The 25,357-nt window shown below is 31.2% G+C and overlaps 1 protein-coding gene across 1 annotated transcript in view; it reads right to left on the bottom strand.

The window, feature by feature from the left end:
• Positions 1-25,357, bottom strand: part of LOC143044649 (cadherin-23-like) — a 65,657-nt gene that overhangs the window by 2,955 nt on the left and 37,345 nt on the right. Inside the window, exons 21-35 of the mRNA XM_076216707.1 lie at positions 21,125-21,269; positions 19,714-19,914; positions 17,096-17,421; positions 16,306-16,806; positions 15,403-15,591; positions 13,097-13,304; positions 9,787-10,103; positions 8,651-8,938; positions 7,542-7,630; positions 6,972-7,046; positions 5,932-6,000; positions 4,153-4,219; positions 3,476-3,606; positions 2,820-2,863; positions 2,376-2,430 (exon numbers count right to left, since the gene is read on the bottom strand). Of these exons, the coding sequence (XP_076072822.1) occupies positions 2,376-2,430; positions 2,820-2,863; positions 3,476-3,606; positions 4,153-4,219; positions 5,932-6,000; positions 6,972-7,046; positions 7,542-7,630; positions 8,651-8,938; positions 9,787-10,103; positions 13,097-13,304; positions 15,403-15,591; positions 16,306-16,806; positions 17,096-17,421; positions 19,714-19,914; positions 21,125-21,269 (2,705 nt within the window). The remainder of the gene's footprint in view (positions 1-2,375; positions 2,431-2,819; positions 2,864-3,475; positions 3,607-4,152; positions 4,220-5,931; positions 6,001-6,971; positions 7,047-7,541; positions 7,631-8,650; positions 8,939-9,786; positions 10,104-13,096; positions 13,305-15,402; positions 15,592-16,305; positions 16,807-17,095; positions 17,422-19,713; positions 19,915-21,124; positions 21,270-25,357) is intronic.

The following is a 25,357-nucleotide window of genomic DNA, read 5'->3' as shown; positions in this document are numbered from 1 at the left end:
AAGTTTTGATGAATCACTAGGTGTAACATTTAGAACTTACATCACACGAATAAATGAGTATCAAAGATACCGTTTCGACCTTTCAGAGTAGAACATTTTACCTAATTATTCGTGAAATATCATAAATGTATGGTGTTTTTATTTTTTTATTCCTGCAAAATAAAAAAATAAAATAAGATGAAATAGAAGTTGTAGCTGTATTTTAAGATAGATATTATATACAAAACTAAAATTTTAAAAGGAAAACGTATATTTTAATGAAAGTGAAATACATTTTCAAAACATTCTCAAACACCCATATTAAGGGGAAGTAACTCTTGTGATTTTAAATTTTTACAAACCGGCAAACCCCGCAAATCGGCTGTTTCCGTAGTCCAACGGTCGACCGATTTTGAGAAGTTCACTGAAATACCATAACAGGGACGAATCAACTTCGGGCCGATATTATATGGGACGAGATTGACACCTTGACTTAAACGCACTTGCAAATATGACGTCATATGATTACGCTGGATAACAAAAATGGAGAATCCAAACGCAGATGTTTTCAGATAAGTATTTGATTTAACATATAATGATTATGAAATACAATTTGTTGAGGCAATATAAAACATTTAGGATTTTAATCTGAGCAAAACATCAGAAAGTTTAGGCAGACAATAAATTAATGAAGAATGATAAATTGATATATTGTTGTCACATTCATAACAGACATATCGTAATCTGACATGTAAATGGTACATGGGTATATATGATAATCTGATATGTAGAAATTAAATTGTGTGAATAATATTCATCGTAAATTAACTTGGTGAAACGTTAATAATAATTTAAGTCGCCAGTTTCATCTTCAAGGGTTAAAGAGGGGGGGGGGGTTACTAAATTTGAGTTTAACTTAAACTTCCAATGCAATTTAAGATGCATAATGCTGTTTCTATTGAATGTATTGCTTCATACAATCATTACCTCTTGAACAATTGATTCTTTGTGGATATTTTTGTACTTTTAGGGGATTAAATATGAGCTGCCAGCAATGATATGAAACAGATTTTATGCAGACTCCATTTTAATACCTTTATTCAGCAATTATTGTTGGAAATACAGAGACAGCAAGTTTTGAATTACAGAAAGGAAGAGAAGTTTATATATCACACATAATTTTTATATTAGTTAATCAGTTTGTGGATTTACCAGTGATAATTCCAGTGGAATCTACTGGAACAATTCATGAACAAGAAAGTTCATGAACATTTAAGTGTTCATGAACTTCAATGTTCATGAACAATTTATGAACAAAGTTCATGAACAATTCATGAACAAGAAAGGGTTCATGATCATTGTTGTTCATGAACATTTAAATGCTCATGAACCTTTCTTGTTCATGAATTGTTCATGAACATTAAAGTTCATGAACATTACTGTCGATTTTCAGTTCATGAATTGCTCATCAAATGTTCATGAAGATATGATGAACTGTTCATGAAATCTGTTCATGAACAGTTCATGAAATGTTCATGCATATTCATGAATTATTCATTATCATCTCACAGGGGTGCTATTTTGTTACACTATTTGAAATCTAACAACAAAGCCAGAAGTTTTTATAATATAGGGTGCAGATTAGATTCATATGTCTTAAAATCCTGCATTGTGGTATAATTTTATGCCTAGTCACCCTGCATTGTGGATCATTAATATGAAATAACAATAAATATTGTCATTGCATTTACAAATTAAGAAATAATTCTATCCTGCCATGCTCTATGCTCATTTTAACATGGGTAGGCATTATATTTGTTAATATCTTAATACCGAGCGCTAGCGAGGTTATTAAATGTTTACAAATATAATGCCTACCTATGTTAAAATGAGCATAGAGCATGGCAGGATAAAATTATTTCGATTCTAATAGGAATATTTGAACTTTTTCACTCCGAAGCGGACCTATAGTAGACGCTCGGAATGTCGCCATTTTGATTTCATGAACCAAAAACGTTATAGAAAATCAGCATTTTATCAATAAAAAAAGAACAGAAACATTTAAACTTACTTTTAGAATTTTTTATTTAATTTCCTAGCAAGCAACACCAACAAAAATGTCCATTTTGATCTCTGGCGTTGTTCAAAATTCATCTGACGTTGCAATTCCAATTGTGACGTCAATAACGTGCAGCCCATGTTCTTTTTGAATTAGAACATGGCTTTATATCCAAAGCTTAAGAAAAACGTCATATTAGAATGGGCGATGGTGTGTTACATGCAATCAACATAAAGTGATGTATGATCTTGTCTAAAACCACCAAGTGCAAGCACTAAACACGAGCAGTCATAAGCCTAAACATCAATAAAACCCTTATATTTAGATGACTACGTACTTTCTAGCATACACATTCGTTCCTGGGTGAGTCTCTTTATCACCTTTGTCCTGATCTGAAAAAGTATCAATGCCTTAATTGAAATTTGTGTAACAAATGTAGTGCATACTTGTAATACAAACCGGTACATAAGAACTCTGTGACCAATTTCTATACTAACAAAAAACCTGAAACAGATTACTAGCGAGAAAAGTCTTGAATGGCAAAATTTAATAAAATGATCTGAAATGTAAAATCACATTAATTTATTTGTTGTATAAGGCAACATTTGTATACCACTGTTCAAAGGTTATAAATTGATAGAAAAAAACGCCAACATATATAGAAACGGACTATTTGATAACTGCCATTTCATGACTTGGTAAAGGAAATTTTCAGAAAAATGATGGGTTGTATAATATATATTACTGAAAGGCCTTATATTATTTACATTTTTGTACTAACCTACTGTTGACTTAGTTGTAGCTGCTTTCAGTTTTCGTTGGTATCTAAAATGACGTAAATAATAAAATTATATGATTTTTTTTATTATAACACAAAAAGGATATGATGTTTTTAAAAGAAATTCATATCATTTATTCTTCATGACAAAAACCAATCAAATGGAAATGAACATAAAGTTATTAGAAATCAAATTACATAGAAAGTAAGAAAACTATCAAATTAAACTTTTGGTCAAAATGAGTTTTACGTTATATCTATATTGTAAACTGTAAAAAGTATAACTGAACGAGTAATTAAAGCTTTTGGGTACAATATCTTTCAATTATGTAAAATATACTGTAAAGGAAAACATACTATTAAATATATCATAATAAAAATTAATACAAATCACAACATTTTCTCTCATTCCAAAAACATTAAAAATATTTCTTTGAAACAAAATCCAATCGTATAAATTACATTTTTACATTGACAGATTACTGTTCTAAAGAAATAAGATATGTGCCGCTTATTTTACAATGTTTTAGGACACACGTCTATTTAGATTTTAAACACAGTTTCAATAGTTCACAGTTTTACAATTAGTATTCTGTAACTTGCTTGTTCGTTTGAAAGTCTTACAAAATGTACGAAGATAGGACATCTAACAACTGTACCTTGTTGCACTACTACAAAAGAAGAAACCAATTAACAAGTTTGTAGCTCCAAGGAGTGCTATCACAGCGATCATAATGTATGTGGTCTTAATACCGCCTTCATCATCCTGGGATTGAGTTTCTGTATATGTCTAAAGAAAAATAAATATGATTTTGTTTTAACAAAGGAATTATTAAAAGTCCATATAAATATAAACAAAAGAAAATATGTATTTAGAAGAATAACCAGGCCTGTGTAATAAATAATTATGGTAAAAAACTTGGACAAACATCATTAAGTGAATTAAAATTATTTCTATAAGCGGGTAGAACGTATTTTTTCCAGAAAATGTTAAGAAACGTCATTTAGATCACAATGCTGACAGAAAATACACTTTAGAGACAACAATGTTCTTAATTGTACATCATTATGAGCGAACTTTGTCTCTCAATAGGTTTTAGATATTACTGAAGTGCACTAGTCAGGACTAATCCGATGCATTGATCAGACAGACCCGAAAATAAAAAATAATCGGATGCACATTACGTATATGGTTATATACAAAAAAAAAACATAATTGTAAAAGACAGAATGAACTTTGTAATCACTGGAAGTTGCATCTGCCTTTACTTACAGCTAAACAGTTGTTACTGATATTTAAGTTTTTTTTGGACATTAGTTTGAATTTGTCAAGTACCTTAGCAGCTAAAATACTATACTGCTTTAAAAAAACTCCTAGTTGGCTCGAATATTTGTCGAATAACCTGAAAAATAAGAACACACATTTGAGAAGAAAGCTTTTTTTGGAATAATATACATCATAATTGCTATACATTCAAATTATGAGAAAACAGGAACTACACTTTTGTTTTAGCTATCACATTTCATACATGTTGTGTTTTTTGAAAATACATGACTTAAAAAAATCTTTCAGTTGATATTATCATTTCCTTTTCCATTATATTGAATCAATGTGACACACTCTGATTTCTTGTTCTCACATATTATACAGTTATTATATATATAACTATGCAATGGATCAAAATATATTTCCCGAGGTATGAAGATCAGCTCAATGTTCTATGGCTGAGGGCAATAGAACAATGAACTGATCTTCATACCGAGGGAAATATATTTTGATCTATTGCACTGTTGAACATTCAATAACTGTTTTATTACCTAATACATACTGAGTCAGTTCTAACAAACTCTTAGAAATTAAACACCTGAAAGTAGCAACTGTATTAATTATAATGTGTAAGGAGCATACATGAACAACGAATACTTTAGAAATTAAATAAATCGGACCTGAAATCAGAGTTATTTTAAATTACAAGAAATTATTAAAGTCTCCATCATCAATTTTGCAAACCGCACCATCGCGGAAGTTATTTGCAGACAATCAAAACAAAAAACTTAAGAACGTTTAAACCCAATTTGATTGGACAACATGAATAACTTTCAACTAATCAGATTTCAGAATAAGAGGTCATAACAGGTCAGTGCAATAGACTTCACACAGTTGCAATAGAATGATAATTTCCAGTGCAATAGACCATGGAACAAAAAATGGCAGCAAAATAGCAATTAATATAGAAATATTAATAAAACAGTTAAATACTCTTTATTGGGTAATAACAGTTACTATACTCTAGGGATCTTTCTTAACCGTAATTATAGTAAACAATGTCATTACTGACTAAAATATAAAGTAATACGACTCCACAAAATGAAAATAAAATCGAAAGTATTTAGAATCATTGCATATTTGATAAAATTTTCAACTTCAAAAAGGAAACTTGAATACGTGTTGACCTACATGAACAACTTTACATTCGGAATTTGGAACATTCGTTCCTTAATAATATTATCAACATTTATTATTTCGAATTTAACCAGCTATATATTAAAAAACCCAAACGTTTTGAACTTTACTGAGAAATTTTCAAAGTTCTCTAATTTTTTCTAATATTGTATTGTGTTTTTGTTCATAATTTTGCAATAAATAAATGCATACAAATACGCATGTCACCGTCCTTATTTCATATAAAACATAACATTATCATAAATGAACTGGTAACAAAGACTTACCGATCCTAAATTATAGTGTCAGTGGTTAACTTCTTTCAAACTACATATACTCTCCGTTTAAGGTCGAAATATTACTTATATGTTTTTAAAGACACAAATAGCCCCACTAGCCCTATGTTTCGAATGATTTTGTCACATTTTGCACCTTTTGATAATTTGATTTATGATGCTTTGCAATTTTATTAATGATTTGTGTCTACAACTACTCGAATTGAGCGACATTGTTGATTTTTATGTTTAATCAACATAAAAAAACTTTTTTCTGTTACCTAACGCAATCAAGTTATGCTTTTGGTGGTGTCCCGAGTATAACATCATTTAAATGATTAATTCAATTGTTCCCATAAACATTTTCATATTACTGTATATCAAATGGTTAACTTACTGAATGGCGTCTTTTGCGCTAAGAATTGTTCCTGTTTTCGGATCAGCAACATGGAAATCCAGATACGTGCTGAAAATATCGCAGAGAAAATTTTGAAATTCCATAGAGGGATTCATTGTCAATACATATTACAACATGCACCATTTTTTGTAAAGGTAGACAATATTTGTGCTATATCTTCAATTTAAACTACTCTAAAGTTGTCATTGCTTACAGCGATCGTAATAGTACTAATTGAAATAAAATGCATTTCAGTAAAACCGACACTTATCATGCTGAGAGTAAAGAACGGATTGTGCAATCCTTTCAGTTAATTGTTATCGTTAAAGGTAGTATGGAGTATTTCCAAAAGAAATTCTTACTTCAAGATAAAAATCGTATGAATATTTTCAATTGCCACAAATGTCCATGTTTTCTGCATAAAGTGATTAAAGTTTTGACCAATCATTCATGACGACAACAGTAATTGCAAAGACGATTTGCACCAATAAAAGCACACTTATGTCAAAGTATATAAATTTATTATTTTTGTATCTTACATGTATATATTAAGTTAACTGTAGTGTACATCTTAATATTTTCTTTTTGAAATCACAAATGAGGTCACTTTCGAGTTTATTGCATTTCTGTCAAAAGTTTTGGTTTTAGTGATCATCATTCATACGTTGATTGACATCGTCACTTCCTTCCCACGTTGAGTGAACGGTTGAGAAAATACAATGCTGTATTGCACGAATTATTTTGAAAAAAGACTTCTTATAAAATTAGAACCAGAACTGCTGTCATTAGGGAATTGTGAGTAAATACTTACGAGAAACAAACATTATTTCAAGTTTATCATAGATAATGACGAATATAAAGACGCCGAATGAACTTTAATAGTGCAGGGATACATGCGAACCCTATCTTGCAAATGACGTCATAAAGGCACGCATAATTGTCGAATTTTTCAGGTGAAGAACATAACTCGAAAGGAATCTTTTCAATATATATGGTTTGTCCGATAGCCAAATATAAATATAACTAATTCTGCAGTTTACCTTTGAAAGGTTCCCGTGTTAAAAGGACGAATTCCATCAGCGGTAAAGTTTTGTCTAGTTAACTGGGTAAGAATTCTGAAACAGAAAGATATAAATTCATTTAATATCTTCAGTCAGTAAAGCAATATAAATGAAAGTGAGTATAGATATATGAATAGTCTTGATTAAGAAAAAATCATTTTTTCTATTCCAATACAAATGCTACAGTGAAGAAATCAAAGGAGATGCTATTTTCAAAACAAGTCTGTCCCTTATTTATAAGAAACGGATATCAAAAACAAAATTAGATGAGGTGATTGATTGATTTTTCTTAATTGAAGGTAGTTTTATTTGCTAACTATTGATGAACTGCTTAAATACCTATATTAAACGAAAGAAACCTTTCCACATTGTCGAATAGATAAAATCATGTAAGATGTTTTCTTCAGTGGAATATTTAATTGAGAGGAGGTGTGATCCAGTAGTTTTAATCCAAAAAGTAGATAACTATACATTTCGATTTCCTAAAATTTTAAAAATCTTCATTGAAGTAAAAATATTGCAAAACACTAGCGTGTTTGGTTAACATACCCCATCAACTTTGCTTTAATGCTCTGTACATATTCCTTATTACCATTGATCAATATCGATCCTGTCTGATAGTCAGAGATGATGTAAATCTGAAATGATTAATCCTAATATGAAAAAATGACTAAAATATAATTTTAGTTAAAAAAAAAATGACGTTGATCCGTTTCTGACTAGTTTATTAGTTTATAAACCCATAGTTGATTGAACTGGTGAGTCTGACTTTCCCTACCATGCATTATGAATTCTATTAAGTGTTTTTCAATAGTGAAAAAGAGTATGTAATACCCGATTGTTTAATTTTCATTTTTAAAAATATTTGAATATTAAAGCATTATAATAATGAACTCGGAATTGTTGTGGAATCCATGTTTTTATGATAATTAACTGATTTAAGTTTCAGTTGCCCTTAATGAGTAATTGAAAGCTTATATGTGTTTTACATGTTCATTGTTATTCATTAATCCAATCGAGGCGTCTAATTAAAAACAGTCTTCAACTTTTCTATTTCGACATTAATTAAAGGTTTATTTCAAACCACTGGGTCAATGCCACTGCTGGTGGAGTTATAATTCCCCGAGGGAATTACCTTAATTACCTTAGGGAATTACCTTCCCTTCGTACATTATTTGGCCTGTTTAACTTTTTTGGTTTCGAGCGTCTTTGTAGACGAAACGCGCGTCTGGCGTAAATACAAAATATCCTGACATCTACGATGAGTTTATTCACACCAAATATACCAGGTTTCCTATCAAACTATCGCCTTCAATTATTTGAGTAGTATGTCCTATTGTTGTATGTTGTCCCACTCTCGACTGATTAATTCTAAATATCTAAATGGAAGTTATTCTAATTTTATCATTATCTAGTCTTGAAAAAAAGTAATTCAAAATTATTGTACATGGCTAAAAATAGTATCATTAAAAAATAAATTTAACTAACTTAATATATAATCGGTTTCGTTAATTCCCTGTTAGTCGTAAAATTGTGTTTAACACAACCCAGCTACCACGACTAAGAACAATGTTTTGAATCAGTATCATGCACATTTCTGTTAATTGATATAAAAGCGAACACTTTTAGCTTGTATTACCTGTACATTGTTTACATACCCTAAGCACTGTCGTACTGTACCCTGCAGCATCCTTTACAATTAATGGAATGTTTATATAACCTTTCATATTTTCTTCAAGTTGTATATTAGTATTAACTGTCCCGTTGCCCGTCACACAAATTGGTGTTTTTTCGTTACTTCCTGTGCACGCCTTTATCTTGTTTGTGTTCAATAATTCTTGTATCTTTTGTCCTAACTGGTCACCACTGGAGTAAGTTAATTTACCATTCACCTTAAACTGATGAACGGAATATTGCTCTGAATCTGGATCGGGTTTAACGCTTTCCTGAAAAAGAATAAAAAAGAACACTTTGTTATATATGGAGTTACAAGATGTGTCTCTTTTCTTAAGATTAAATAAATATACACTTGGTACGTAAACAAATAATCTGAAAGACTAACGTCATTAATTTTCTTCATCTCTTTCACCTGTTTTCAGTTACTTATTATCATTATGCTGCTACGAAAGAGTCTGTTTGGACATATGATTTTTTTTAGTATGAATTCATGTTACAAAATCATAGTTTAAAAAAAAAAACAAGTGAAACTGCGAGCTACTGCTCACTGATGATACCCCCGCCGCAAGTGGATAATATTAATAGTGGAAAAATATGCAAGTGTTCGGTAAACAGGAAGTTGTCAAGTGATGAATCTGAAAACGCATCACACGGTATAGCTGACTTATATAAATCCTGAAACCAAATTTCAGAAATCCTTGTATTGTAGTTCCTGAGAAAAATGTGACGAAAATTTTCAACTTGGCTATCATGTGTAAAATCAGACAAGTGTTCGGTAAACAGGAAGTTGTCAAGTGATGAATCTGAAAACGCATCACACGGTATGGCTGACATATATAAATGTTGATACCAAATTACAGAAAGGGTGGATGTGTAGTTCCTGAGAAAAATGTGACGAAAGTTTCATGGGACGGACTGACTGACGGACGGACTGACGGACTGATGGACGGACGGACGGACAGAGGTAAAACAGTATACCCCCCTTTTTTTAAAGCGGGGGTATAAAAACCAATCAGAAATAAACTCGGATATACTAAAACAATAAAGATTTAATCAATACAAAGGTTACCGTTACTAGATGCAATATTATGTGTCGCATAAGATCAAGTTTACTTGCCTTCAAATCATATATAAATGCTTCAGTTTTTCCAGTTGTGATAGTTCTCCTGACACCAATACTGATAAAGCTACTTTTAAATATTGGTTTGTTATCATTCTGGTCCAATATTTTAATATTGACAGTCGTTGTAGTCGAATTATTTTGTGTAAATATGGAATTATAACATTGATCACTAGCGTTAGTTCCACTCGCATCAACTGCTTCTATTATAAGAGATACCATAGCATTTGTAGTGTTTTCCCTATCCAATGCATTGATAATCTTGATTGTACCATCTTTTAGGTCAATTGTAAACGATCCACTATCATCTTGTTCTGGAAAAAAATTTCCTCAAAATACTTATTTTTCTCTTATTTTACTTTATATATTATTATTAGCGGTCAAATTTATAAAAACAAGATATAAAATTGAGAACGGAAATGGGGAATGTGTCAATTTGATTGCGAACTTTATTTTTTTTATTTTCCTCGGAGTTCAGTATCTTTGTGATTTTACTTTTCAAAGAGACAACAACCCGATCATAGAGTAGACAACAGCCGAAGGCCACCAATGGGTCTTCAATTCAGCGAGAAACTCCCGCACCGGAGTCGTCCTTCAGATTGCTCCTAAACAAATATTGATACTAGTTCAATGATAATGGACGTTATACGTAACTCCGAATTATACGCAGGAAACTAAAATTAAAAATCATAGAAGACTATCAAAGGCCAAAGGCTACTGCCATGGGACAGGTGCAAAACTGCGGTGGTGTTAAACATGTTTTTTGATGTCTCAACCCTCCCCTATACCTCTAGCCAATGTAGAAAAACAAACACACAACAATACACACAGTAAAACCTCAGTTTAAGTTCGGACCCAACGTCAGAATAGTAATGAAATAAACTAAACAAAATGACAATAATACATAAATTAACAAAGGACTTATAGCAGTTCCCGATATGCCAGCTCCAGAGCCTCAATCAAACTGATTGAAAGATTATGTCTTCATCATATGAATGATAAGCACCATTACTCCCGTTAGGGGTTTATTATTATACCATCATACAATATATGAGAAGAATATAACCTCTGTCATGCTAACAACTGGTTTAGAATAAATGTGATTTATTCCGATGCAGAGGCCATAAATATACTAGTGAGTGAATCAATATTAAATCCAAAATATGCAATCTTTAACGACCTGACAACAGTATCGTAACTATATCCCTTCTTAATAAGTCTGATTGAAGGTTTTGTTAGTTTTTGAAGTGAATACTGACATTTTTGTGCTTTATAAAGAATATTTCTATAAAAATTGTATGTGAAATACCGGAACGTCTGCATGTTGAGAGCTATATTAACGAATGATGTCCTTAAACCGATGATAAAATTTAGTAAATGTTTTGACTAGTTTGTGATATCGAAAACCCTGGTGTAATAATTTTTCAGTAATTCATATTTTTTTCTCGCTTAAATCTAATACGTTGTTACATACACGAGCGAATCGTACAATTTGATGTATAAAACATCATAAGATGGTGACAAGGAAACGTCACCATCTAAAAATGGAAAATTGACGATAGGAAATGAAAAATCATCTCTTTTATCATAAATATTGTATTAAGACTCCCGTTAATGATATAGACATCAAGATCGAGAAAAGGGAAGTGTTCATTGATTGTATTAGCTTATTAAAAGTTAGTTCAATAGGATAAATTTCTTTAGTATACATACTGAAGTCTTCATTATTGAGAGCTAATAAATCATCCAAATATCTAAACGTTTGTTAAATTTTTGTATGAAATGTTATTTCGATGGGTCTTTGTTCATTTTTAACGAATAGCGGTATACTACTGTTGCCTTTATTTGTCATAAATTGTAATTCATAACAATACAAAAACAGGTCCGCAATAAGTGGTGCACAGTTTACCAATGTAAATCCGATAACTTGACGAAATGCACAATCTCCAAAGCAAACAAAAATGTTATCCAGTAAAAATTCAGGGCAGATACAGTATCAAAGCATATCCAATTTTTGACATAGTTCTTTTGTTTGCTGCTATTAAATAAAATGACCTATACGAATTTGAACACATGTATTCGCACACTGACTTTTTAAATGCCCATTTAATTAGGCGTGTGGTTTTTTTCTTAATAAGAATATGAAGCAAAGTGGTATATAGGGTAGAATAATCAAAACTTTGAACAGATTCAAAATCAGCAATATATAAATGCAATTTATTAAGTACAAATGAACTTCTTTAAATTTTTTGACACTCTAAAAGTAATTAATTCCACTATTTTCAAAGGCCTTATTTGAACAATTTATTATCATGTGTTTGATTGTACCAAATGTTCTAGTAAGTAAAATAGACAATTTAGTAGTGAAACAATGACTTCAAGACGAAATATATCTATACGTGTAAGGTGTTTTGTGTAGCTTCGGAAGCCAGTGCACAGTTGGGACTTTCATTGTACTTGGTTCTGCTTGTAAAGAAGTAGCTAGCAGTTTATGTTTGTTACAGATGTCGTTTTTCAAAAATGGAGTAAGCTGGAATGATGATAAATTCGTGATTTTCTTTTGCAGAACCCTAATGTAAAAGTTACGTCAAACAATAATGATATTATTAGCAGCCTTATCAGCCGAGACAAACATTCCTTGGGTAGTTCTTTTAGTTTATGTTTGATACTACAAATAGGGTTTTATGGCTGTTGTTAAGAGTAAAATGTTTCTTTCAAATTTATACGTGTATCAACTATGTGTATTACTGAATTAAAAAAAGAGTACAAAGATTTTTTGTCAGCTTTTTCTCGTTTTCTCCATTTTAAACAGTAAGTACGGAGAGAGTCGTGATTGGTTGTTGACTTCGAACATATCGTTTAAAGGAAAATGACTGCAATATCTAACGAGTTATACTATATAACAATGTACTAGTGTTGCGCATACAATATTGAATGCTACTAAATATAGATACAATTCAAACGGATCAAAGCACTGGACACAATTCTACCGTTGTAGGACATAAATGGAAGAAAAATAGATATGTATTTCATAGATATAGGTAGATATAGCTATGAATGCCAATGAGACAAACTCCAAGCAAGTAACAGTTTATAAAAGTAAACCATTAAATGTCAAGGTATGGCCTTCAACACGGAGCCTTGGCTCACACAGAAAAGCAAGGGCTCCAAACATTATCATGTATCTCAAGTTCAGTCCGGGTACACATTTGTTAAAACATTATTAAGAGGTTTTAAAAAAGAATAAGATTAGTTTCACACAATGAACGACTCATCTATTTATAATTAGTTTGTTAGTAACACTTACTCATTTTGTATTCGATAATTGAATCTTTATCAATATCTTCTGCTTTAACTGTTGTTACTGTAACATTTTGAGTATTTTCTAGTACACTTGCGTTTTCTGTTGTGTGAGGAAACGTTGGAGGATGATCGTTAACATCAACAATTTTTATTTCGATGTCTTCAATTGTTGACAAGACAGGCGTTCCGTGATCATATGCTTTTACACGCAGCTGTAGAAAATATGATTACTTTTTTATTAAAAAAATCAATTATAAACCAATTAAGCCCAGTTGACCCCAAAAATAGAATCAAATTAAAATCAATCAAAGTAGCAAACGAAAACAAAAACAAAAACATCATGATTCGGGGGTCTTCTGACTGCTAAAGAGGAGTCAGCTCCTGTTTATTTTTGTCAGTATTATACTTTCAATTTTTGAAAACATTCTTGGTGTCAGGGTTAATACAATGTTTCAAATTTAGAAGAACAATAACATAGGATAAACTTTATTAAAGGTAGATTTGAATGAAAATGCAAATCATCTGATATTTGGAACGGACATAAAAAAAGACATATTTGATTGTCTTTCAAAAATGTATTTGTTTTTAACATGTTTAATATACACTGAAAACGTAGTGTATGCATCTCATTGAAAGATCTACAAGTGAATAACTTTATAATAAGAGTTGTAAAAATATGAAGCTGTTGTTGATGTTACAAAAGTATTGGGAATTCTATTTCCATAGCTGTTAGTTGGGATTGTAAACAAGAGGCTCTCAAGAGCCTGAATCGCTCACCTGGTAAACAATGCCTTATTGAACATATTGAACCATGCCAGGCAAACATGTACAGCTAACAATTCTTCAATATTACAAATATATATGACTTACTGTTTATAAATAAAGAAAATGAGACCAAAACACAAACACTTAAAACTTAGCAATGGACTGTGAAAATGAGGTCAAGTTCAAATAAAACCTGCGTAACCGACATATAGATCATAAAATATTTTCATACACCAAATATAGTTGACCTAATGCATAAAGTATTAAAAAAATAGACCAAAACTAAAAAAGTTAACTTTGACCACTGAATTATGAAAATAAGGTCAAGGTTAGATGACACCTGTCAGCTAGACATGTACACCTTACAATCATTCTATACACCATTCTATACACCAATTAAAGTTAGCAAATATGATGAACAAATTGTGAAAAAATTGTCATTAAAGGACAATAACCCCTTAAGGGGTCAATTGACAATTTTGGTCATATTTAACTTATTTGTAGATCTTACTTTGCTGATCATTTTTGCTGTTTACAGTTTATCTTTATCTATAATGATATTCAAGATAATGACCAAAAACTGCAAAATTTCCTTAGAATTACCAATTAAGTGGCAGAAACCCAACAATGGTTTGTTTGATTCGTCTGAAAATCTTATATTTTAGAGCTGATAGATCTTGACCTAATGAACATTTTTACCCCATGTCAGATTTGCTCTAAATGCTTTCGTTTTTGAGATACAAGCCAAAAACTGCATTTGACCCCTATGTTCTATTTAAAGTAAGGCCGGCCATGTTTTTTGACGGATCAAAAATCGAAGCACACACTTTGTGCAGGATAATCTAAGGAATTATCATGCTAAGTTTCATCCAAATCCATTCAGTAGTTTCAGAGGAGAAGATTTTTTAAAGTTAGCAAATATGATGAACAAATTGTGAAAAATTGTCATTATAGGACATTTACCCCTTAAGGGGTCAATTGACAATTTTGGTCATATTAACCTATTTATAGATCTTACTTTGCTGATCATTTTTGCTGTTTACAGTTTATCTTCATCTGTAATAATATTCAAGATAATGACCAAAAACTGCAAAATTTCCTTAAAATTACCAATTAAGTGGCAGCAACCCAACAATGGTTTGTTTGATTCATCTGAAAATTTCTGGGCTGATAGATCTTGACCTAATGAACATTTTTACCCCTGTCAGATTTGCTCTAAATGCTTCCGTTTTTGAGATATAAGCCAAAAACTGCATTTGACCCCTATGTTCTATTTTAAGTAACGGCGGCCATGTTTTTCGACGGATCAAAAATCGAAGCACACACTTTGTGCAGGATAATCTAAAGAACAATCATTTTAAGTTTCATTCAAATCCATTCAGTAGTTTCAGAGGAGAAGATTTTTGAAAAATTGTTAACGACGACGACGACGACGACGACGGACGCCAAGTGATGAGAAAAGCTCACATGGCCTTTTAGGCCAGGTGAGCTAAAAAGGTAACAAGTAATAATTATTTGAGAACTTTTATGTATCATACTACATACCCTATAATCTCCGTCTGCACTTAGATTCTTAGCTGTTGTTATCTCTCCTGTGCTATTATTTAGCAGAAAATCTCTGTAATTCTTCCCAGGCCCTGTTTGGTTGACAAATGTGTAGGACACTTTACTGTTGAGACCATAATCTGCGTCTGTTGCATTGAGAATCGTAACATTTGAACCTATTTTTGCACACTGAAATGAAACATATTTCCATTTTCATTCATTAATGTTTTATGATTTCAATAGATTGGAATGAACATATTTATACTGTAAAGATGTATCTAGTTTTGATAATGAATTTGAAGGCATCCATCCAATCGTAAAACACATAAATTAAGTTAATTACAGTGGTACTCAAACATCCAAGAAAATTTAATCTTTTGTGTTGACGATTATGATTAAGCATACACAGCTTAAACAAGTCATAATCTTCAACTGAATAATAATATGGGGCATTAAGATATATATACAACGAAGATCCCTATTCACCTGTAATGAGACCAATAACGTATATTTCATATAACATCTGCTAAGCATGTGCCATTATAAGCGGTAGATTAGTTTTAATTATATAAATGTCAATACTGTTTTCAATAAGATTCATCACTATTAACGAATAAATGGAAAGTTGACATATATAACTTTGAATACAATTTTAAGTGATTGTCATTAATGCTTATTCATGAAGATGTAAAATATATCTGTCTGTTGCTGTTTATATTCGATGATGAAAGTCGCGCATCAAATAGAACATTAACGAATGAAGACTTAAATTTGATTTTATTTTTATTGCTGTTGGGGTTGACTGCCCAGTGAGGTTAACTCTTATTTTATTTCGACAAGTACTTAAAATAAAAAAAAAATAAAAAAGGAAACTAATGGAAATAAAAACAATTATTGATCTACCTCATATATCTTGTAGAAAGCTTTAAGACCATGAAACACAGGTTTGTTGTCGTTCAAATCCTCTACGTATATGAATACCGATGTTGAATTTTTCAGACCTCCAACATCTTCCACCCATACAGTAAGATTTGTCCAACCATAGTTATTTTTAAGTGATGCATTGACGGAAATTGATCCAGAATGTTTGTTAATTCTAAACAAACTTTTTTCGTTTGTGTCCGGTTCAATCGAGTATTCAAAAGATTGATTTATATCGCTGTCGTTGGCAGTTACAGCAATTATTGAATAGTTTGGATCCTTCTGGTCTTCCCTTACATTGGCTATGTAGTATTCTTTTGGGAAGAAAGGATTATTATCATTAATGTCTGTGATTTTTATCGTAATGGTTGCTGTGCTAGTTTTACGCTCATTTTCATCCAAAGCATTATCATTAACCGTAACTTTTAAAATATAACTTGGTTTAATTTCTCTATCAAAGTGTCCTGTAGTTGTTACTATTCCCTGAAAACATATAATACATAGGTATGTCTGCAATTGATAACAAAATAAATCCGAAAATTTCTTTCTTAATTGAAATTTATAATTTTAATCCTAAACTGAAATGAAACAGTACATGATCTAACTAGTAAAATCTTTATCTTGAAACAAACTGAGAAGGATCACAATGTAACTTATATTACAGTTAATGAAACTTTTGTTACTTGATCTTCATTTTTAAAAGTTTGAAGTTGATGATTAATAAGAAATAAAAAAACAATACCTACTAAAACTACTGCTTAATTAAACTTACAGTAAAGGAATCAATATGGAATTTGTGAAAACCGTCAATAATTTTAAATGTCAATTCTGCATTTGGTCCCGCATCAGCATCACTTGCATTAAACCAAATAATACATGAACTATTGTATATATCGTTCTGATCTGTGCCATTGTTCTCTTGCAGGTTTATAGTGTTAGTGTAAGGAAGAAAAACAGGAGAATTGTCATTGATATCAAGAACTGTAATTATCACTGAAGTGGTGTTGGTGAAACAAGTGTCATTAGCCTCAACTTCTATTTCAATGGTTGTATGGTTTTCTCTGTCGACGTCTATTAAAGGATTTCTTGTGATTTGACCTACAGAGAATAAAGTTATTGCGTTACTGGTTCTTACATTGTTTAATAAAAGTGTTTTCCACATCTCTATATCTTTAAAATATCTTAGTCACACATTTTAAACATTAGTATAACAAGAATGTGTCCCCAGTACCCAGATGCCCCATCCGCACGATCATTTTCTATGTTGTATGGACCGTGAAAATTGGAGAAAATCTCTAATTTGGCATTAAAAAGTAGAAAGATCATATCATAGGGAACATTTGTACTAAGTTTCAAGATCATTGGACTTCAACTTCATCAAAAACTACCTCGACAAAAAACTTTAACCAAAACTTTAACATAAAGCGTGACGAACGGACGAACGAACGAACGGACGCACAGACCAGAAAACATAATGACCATACATTGGGAATAAAAAGATATTAAATATTAAATAAATGTATGTTATATACAAATTTCATAAAGGGAAACTGTAAACTTTATCTCATAAATGCAATACACGTTATTTTGAAAATTACAAACAATATTTTGAAATTCAGAAGCAAAATCGACCAATCAAAAGATAAAATGAGTGATATAAAGAAACTGATTAAAAGTTTATCAACAAATAAAAAGAACTTGTTTGACATTAGAAAAAAATCCTAACAAAAAAAGAAAGACAATGTTTACTTAATGCAAACACCATGTTCAAATACAGATTTTGATTAGATGGCATAATATAAACTGAACAGAATAAAGATAAGTTTTGGTCGACTTATTGTTGTATGTTTGTTGTTTTCTACTTTGGCTTGAAGAATATAGAGGGAAGGTTGGGATCTCAAAAACATGTTTAACCCCGCATTGTTTGCGCCTGTCCCAAGTCAGGAAGCTCTGGCTTTTGTTAGTCTTGTATGATTTTTAGTTTTGGTTTCTTTTATATATTCCGGAGTTGAGTATGACGTCCATTATCACTGAACTAGTATATATTTATGTTTAGGGGCCAGCTGAAGCACGCTTCGTGGTGAGGGATTTTCTCGCTGCGTTGAAGACCCATTGGTCTACTTCGGCTGTCATCTGCCCTTTGGTCGAGTTGTTGTCTCTTTAACACATGTACATACCCCATTTCCATTCTAAATTTTATTTAATTTGTACAGCTTGCAATAGGAAGGAAATGTTCTTACTTTACAAGAAGTTTAATTCTTGGATCTAATAACAGGCCAAATATATATCTTATTTGGATATGTATCGAGTAGTTCTCAAATGTTCTACTTCCGTCATCCATTTGGAATACTAGTACATAAACAATGCAAACACCCAAATGAATTGAAATGGAGCGTTAACATGTAAACAAACATTGGCATTGTATTATGGTTTTTATAATATGGTCATTATTTGTGTACAAAACAAGTCTAAAACTTCATTTAAACGCAACAGAGCAGACATATCCTAAATGCACATCACGAGATACAAGTTTAAGTGCATGAAGTTTATAGTTTTTGTTTAACTGTCATATTTTGCAGAAATATTTTAATAATGAAGTTATAAAAATCCTGCAAGCTTAGAAGTTGGCAACTTTTGGATTTTTATGGTTTTCATAAACGATTATTATTCTAAATAAAATATTCTCAAACTGCATTTTATCACAACTTAGAAGAAATATCAATTAAGTAAGAAACATTGAAAGCAAGGCTGTGACATTAGAATTTAAAAAAAACATACATATATAACATGTATCATATATAAGTATATTGAAAACAAAACGGATTCTCAATCAGGCTCTATTGTATTGTTCAACCCACCATTTTTCCTTTAAAAATGTCCTGTACCAAGTCAGGAATATGACCATTGTTATATTATTGTTCGTTTCTGTGTGTGTTACATTTTAACGTTGCGTCATTTGTTTTCTTTTATTTATGAGTGTTATTTCACATTGCGATAAGACGTGTCACGGTACTTGTCTATCCCAAATTCATGTATTTGGTTTTGATGTTATATTTGTTATTCTCGTGGGATTTTGTCTGCTGCTTGGTCCGTTTCTGTGTGTGTTACATTTTAGTGTTGTGTCGTTGTTCTCCTCTTATATTTAATTAGTTTCCCTCGGTTTTAGTTTGTTACCCCGATTTTGTTTTTTGTCCATGGATTTATGAGTTTTGAACAGCGGTATACTACTGTTGTCTTTATGCATAATATTTCTCCCAACATAGTTCTGTGATAGCTGCCGTGAGCTTGGTGGTTAGATCTCAATTGTTTTATATTCTGTGCTTCTAAATTCACGTTTTAACATAATAAGTTAAGAGTGACATTTATATAACATTAAGTAGGATTATTCACCTGTATTGGGATTAATGCTGAATGTATCTTTCAAATAGTTTTTCGTTATCTTATATGTTATTTTGGGATTTTTGTCAGCATCATGAGCTGTAACAGTAATGACCGGTCCACTGATTTTCCCTTCGGTAATATTGACAGGGTAATTTTCTAGGAACACTGGATAATTATCATTTACGTCAAGTATGGAAACAGTAAGTGTAGCTGAAAAAAGTAATACTGATAAGTAAGTTCCATGCATGTTCATTTATACAATTTTTTTTATCAAAACTTCGGGGAAATCGTTGATGTTATTGAATGATTCAGCTGCAGGCAATATGGGGATTTATTAATAAAATATTTGAATTTTACAATAGTTTGAAAAATATCAAGACTGTCTTTTTTGATTAGGATTCAAACATCTTCAGCCAAAATCGATTGGTTACAGCTCATCTTGATAGAGATATCGAATAATGATGGATACACATTATATTCTAGGAAATTGAAACTAATGAAGAATCCCTCAAAAAATAAATGTTAAATAAAAGGTTGATAGACATGAATACAAAACTGTCAAATTTTATCTTTGAAATCAGAATTTAGAAATATGAATAACAATATAAATAGTGATCCCAGGTAGCGCAGTAGTCCGTACTTTGTGTCACAATTAATATTTTTTATATGGTCATTCAAAATAATCATAATTGCAGTTCATAAAGTATACGCCTTGCGTCTTTAATGAGTTTTTGTAATACTGACATGTTGGTAATGCAACAGTTTAACACGTACACAGTAGCATATGAATAAATACATCATGCATATTATCTATTATATAAAAAAAAGATTTGGTATGATTTCCAATGAGACAACTATCCACAAAAGACCAAAATGACATAGACATTACCAACTATAGGTCACCGTACGGCCTTCAGCAATGAGCAAAGTCCATACCGCATAGTTTGTCTTGTACCGTTTTAAGCTCAAATATGTAAACCGAAAGTCATTCAATTGAACCTTACATAATTGGGATTATTGCAGTTCTGGTATTTCATTTTTTAAAGAATTCCTCATTTAACATAAACAAAATAATTTCCAATGTATTTTTTATAACAACACGTAAAATGTCTTTATGAATAATTTTTTTTCAAAATATTCCGCTTTTTAATATTTTTAAAACTTAAACTGACAATATTGAATGCCCCTCTTATATCTTTCAACCTTCTTTCATCATATCAATTGTTCAGACCTGATTTTCATTCAAGAACCACTTCAATTATTGACGAATTCATTAAGTTTAAAGATACCCATGTAACGTACAACGGAAATAATCTCTGCAGTTCTGTCATGCAAATATAATTAAAAAGTATTTATTCAATGATTTGTACAAAAATCAGCATGACTATTTGTATACTTCTGATTTAGTATACTTGCTTACCTGTAGCTGTCTGTAAAATAAATGTTGCTGCATTTGCATTCATGTCTTTGACTGTAAGTGTAAGTAATACTGTATCTGTTAATTCTCTATCTAATGCAGAGTTTATTGTCACTTCCCCGGTTGCACTGTTTATTTTGAACCAATTCTTCAAATAAGATACACAAGGAATATAATAAATATGATTGTTGACTGTATTCGTAGTATCACATTAAATAATATGAGGCAGGCATTACCTGTAAATGGGGACGAAGTCTGTATGAATTATTTTTTTGTAACTTAAATATTTGTTTAAAAAAAAGAAACGGAAATACCGTAACGTTTCCGATTTTGGTTCTGTTGTTAGGGATTTAGTTGTGACGTTATTTAAATTATGACGTCATATGCAACGTAAACAAAGGAACGCTATCATCAGGTAACGTTTTTTCATATCAAGGAATTATTAAAAATGAAATTGGTATTGCGCGTTCCTTCCTATTTTATACTAGACTGATAAATATATATTTTACTCAAAGTTTCATACAAACGAGACCGGAAAAAAGGAAGTACATTGTACATTTCTGCGCAGGTCCGGGATTTCAAAACACGACAAAAAAAATTGAACGATTTTGAGTTCATTAGTACAATGAAAAATTCGGGAAATTTTCCCGTATTTTTTTTTATTGAATTTTCTACTGTTATTGGGGACTCCGTCCGCATATCAATACAATAAAATGCAATTTTATCCTGATATGAGTATTTCCAAAAATTAATTGAAATAGTTCTAACTTATCCAAAATATACAACGTTTGTTGATGTGATTCATAAGTATTTCTTGTTTCTCGTTTTATACATAGATAAGACCGTTGTTTTCCCCCGTTTGAATGATTATACACGTGTTGTTGTTTTGAGCCCTTTATAGCTTACTGTTCTCTGTGAGCCAAAGCTTCGTGTTTTTGACGTACTTTTACCAAAAATAGTTGAAAGTTGAATACAACCTTCATTTTCAAAAATAGCATTAAAAGTGTGGCAAATATTCCACAATATTTTAATTGTTTTTCTTTTTATTCATAAATGAGCTAGTGTTTCCATATTTATTACAACATGCCAGTAATTACAGAAAAAAAAACATCACAATATAACGAATCAATAGCGAAGAACAACGTTTAGTTAGTGTGACATGAATATCAATGATGTGGTCATTTTTATAAACTTCCTGTTTACAAAACATTGAATTTTACGAAAAACTGAGGATTTTCTTATCCCAGGCGTAGATTACCTTAGCCATATTTGGCACAACTTTTTGGAATTTTGGATCCTCAATGCTTTTCAACTTTGTACTTGTTTGGCTTGATAAATATTTTGATATGAGCGTCACTGATGAGTCTTATGTAGACGAAACGCGCGTCTGGCGTACTAAATCATAATCCTGGTACCTTTGATACCTAGATAACTATTTACACCACTGGGTCGATGCCACTGCTGGTGGACGTTTCGTCCCCGAGGGTATCACCAGTTCAGTAGTCAACATTTCGGTGTTGACATGAATATCAATAATGTGGTCATTTGTATAAATTTCCTGTTTACAAAACATTGAATTTTACGAAAAACTAAGGATTTTCTTATCCCAGGCATAGATTACCTTAGCCATATTTGGCACAACTTTTTGGAATTTTGGATCCTCAATGCTCTTCAACTTTGTACTTGTTTGGCTTGATAAATATTTTGATATGAGCGTCACTGATGAGTCTTATGTAGACGAAACGCGCGTCTGGCGTACTAAATTATAATTCTGGTACATTTGAGAACTATTATGGTACAGACCAATGAGTGGATCAAAAATTAACTGTATATGACACTACAATCCACTATGAGGTATATTTACAGAAACTGATATACTAAGTAGTTTGTTAATGTGATTCATAAATGTTTCTTGTGTCTCGTTTTATTTATGTACATGTAGATTAGACCGTTTGTTTTTCCCGTTTGAATGGTTTTACAATAGTCATTTTGGGGCTCTTTATAGTTTGCTGTTCGATGTGAGCCAAGGCTACGTGTTAAAGACCGCACGTTGATCTGTAATTGTTTACCTTTATAAATAGTGATTTAATGTCAATTAATATATTCATTAACTCTGTTCAAACTGAGGAGTTCAATGTTATTTCTTCCCTACCACAGTCTTTTCAAATCTCCAAAGTTTTATTCATCAAACAATTCTATTTCAAACATAATTGTGAAAAAAAGAATAACAAAAAAATCAGTATCAGTACTCCAAGGACAATGCATACCGTAAAGTGCCTTATCAAATTATCAAATGGCAAAATTAAAAGCTCAAATACATAAAAGGAATGGAAATTAAAAGTCATATTCCTGACTTGGTACAGGCATTTCTTTATGTAGGAAATGGTGGATTAAACCTGTTTTTGACAACATGTAGTAATTCTCTCACTTGTACACGTAGTGGCAATTGTCGCATTCCAATTAATAGATCGTTCCACTGATCCTTTATCTTTGTAATTTTTTTTTACATAATATAATGCTTAAACTTTTGGCGAAAAAAAAAGAGTTATCTCAACAAGCTTGAGTTTTTATTATATATTATGCATAAGATGTTTAGCTGTCATTTCTTAGTGAAACAACAAAAATTTTACCAAAGAAAGGAGGGATTTAGTTCCAGATGTATTTACCGAAATTATTGAAAGAAACGGTGGTTATTAGCAATATTGAATAAAGCTCTCAAAAAGATTGATCCAAATAATAAATGATCAGCGATCATCTTTAAATTCAATTAAAAAATCGAATACAGTATGAGAATTTAAACATAACTACAAATCAATGTACTTTTAACATCACCATGATATGTGTACTGTATTGCCATATCATCATTGTTTATTATATTTTTAAATTGTATTTAATGTTTATTTATCATTATTATTGAAAATTAATTGTTTATTTTTAATGTAATTATTATTGTATTAAGAGAGCCTTGAAAATGTAATCCAAATGAGTTACTCTCTCCAAGTAAAGATATTATTATCATTATTATTATGAAAGATCTGATTATAATTCAGAGTTTGTAGGTTGTTCTGTGGAGAAACAAGAGGCTCTCAAGAGCCTGTGTCGCTCACCTTGGTCTATGTGCATATTAAACAATGGACACAGATAAATGCATGACAAAATTGTGTTTTGGTGATCATGATGTGTTTGTAGATCTTACTTTACTGGACATTCTTCTTGCTACAATTATCTCTATCTATAATGAACTTGGCCCAGTAATTACAGTGGAAAATATATTCTAAAAATTTACAAAAATTTACAAAAATTTATGAAAATTTATGAAAATTGTTAAAAAATGACTATAAAGGGCAATTACTCCTTAATGGGTCAACTGACAATTTTGGTCATGTTTACTTATTTGTAGATCTTACTTTGCTGTTTACAGTTTATCTCTATCTATTATAATATTCAAGATAATAACCAAAAACTGCAAAATTTCCTTAAAATTACTAATTCTGGGGCAGCAACACAACAACAGGTTGTCTGTTTTGTCTGAAAATTTCAGGGCAGACAGATCTTGACCTGATAAACAATTTATCCCCATCAGATTTGCTGATTTTGTTTCAGAGATATAAGCCAAAATCTACATTTCGCCCCTATGTACAATTTTTAGCCATGGCGGCCATCTTGGTTGGTTGGCAGGGTCATGCCACACATTTATAAAACTAGATACCCAAATGATGATTGTGGCCAAGTTTGGTTAAAATTGGCCCAGTAGTTTCAGACGAGACCATTTTCTAAAAGAATACTAAAATTTTAGAAAAATTGTTAAAAATTGACTATAAAGGGCAATAAGTCCTAAAGGGGTCAACTGACCATTTCGGTCATGTTGACTTATTTGTAGATCTTACTTTGCTGAACATTATTGCTGTTTACAGTTATCTCTATCTATAATAATATTCAAGATAATAACCAAAAACAGTAAAATTTCCTTAAAACTACCAATTAAGGGGCAGCAACCTTACAACGGGTTGTCCGAATCATCTGAAAATTGCAGGGCAGATAGATCTTGACCTGATAAACAATTTTACCCCGTCAGATTTGCTCTAAATGCTTTGAGATATAAGCCACAAACTGCATTTTACCCCCATGTTCTATTTTTAGCCATGGGGGCCATCTTGGTTGGTTGGCCGAGTCACCGGACACATTTTTTAAACTAGATATCCCAATGATGATTGTGGCCATGTTTGGTTTAATTTG

This window comes from Mytilus galloprovincialis, chromosome 9 (genome assembly GCF_965363235.1).
Source record: "Mytilus galloprovincialis chromosome 9, xbMytGall1.hap1.1, whole genome shotgun sequence".
NCBI classification, from domain to species: domain Eukaryota; kingdom Metazoa; phylum Mollusca; class Bivalvia; order Mytilida; family Mytilidae; genus Mytilus; species Mytilus galloprovincialis.
Note: the sequence above shows the minus strand (reverse complement) of the source record. Positions and strands in the feature narration are given on the sequence as shown.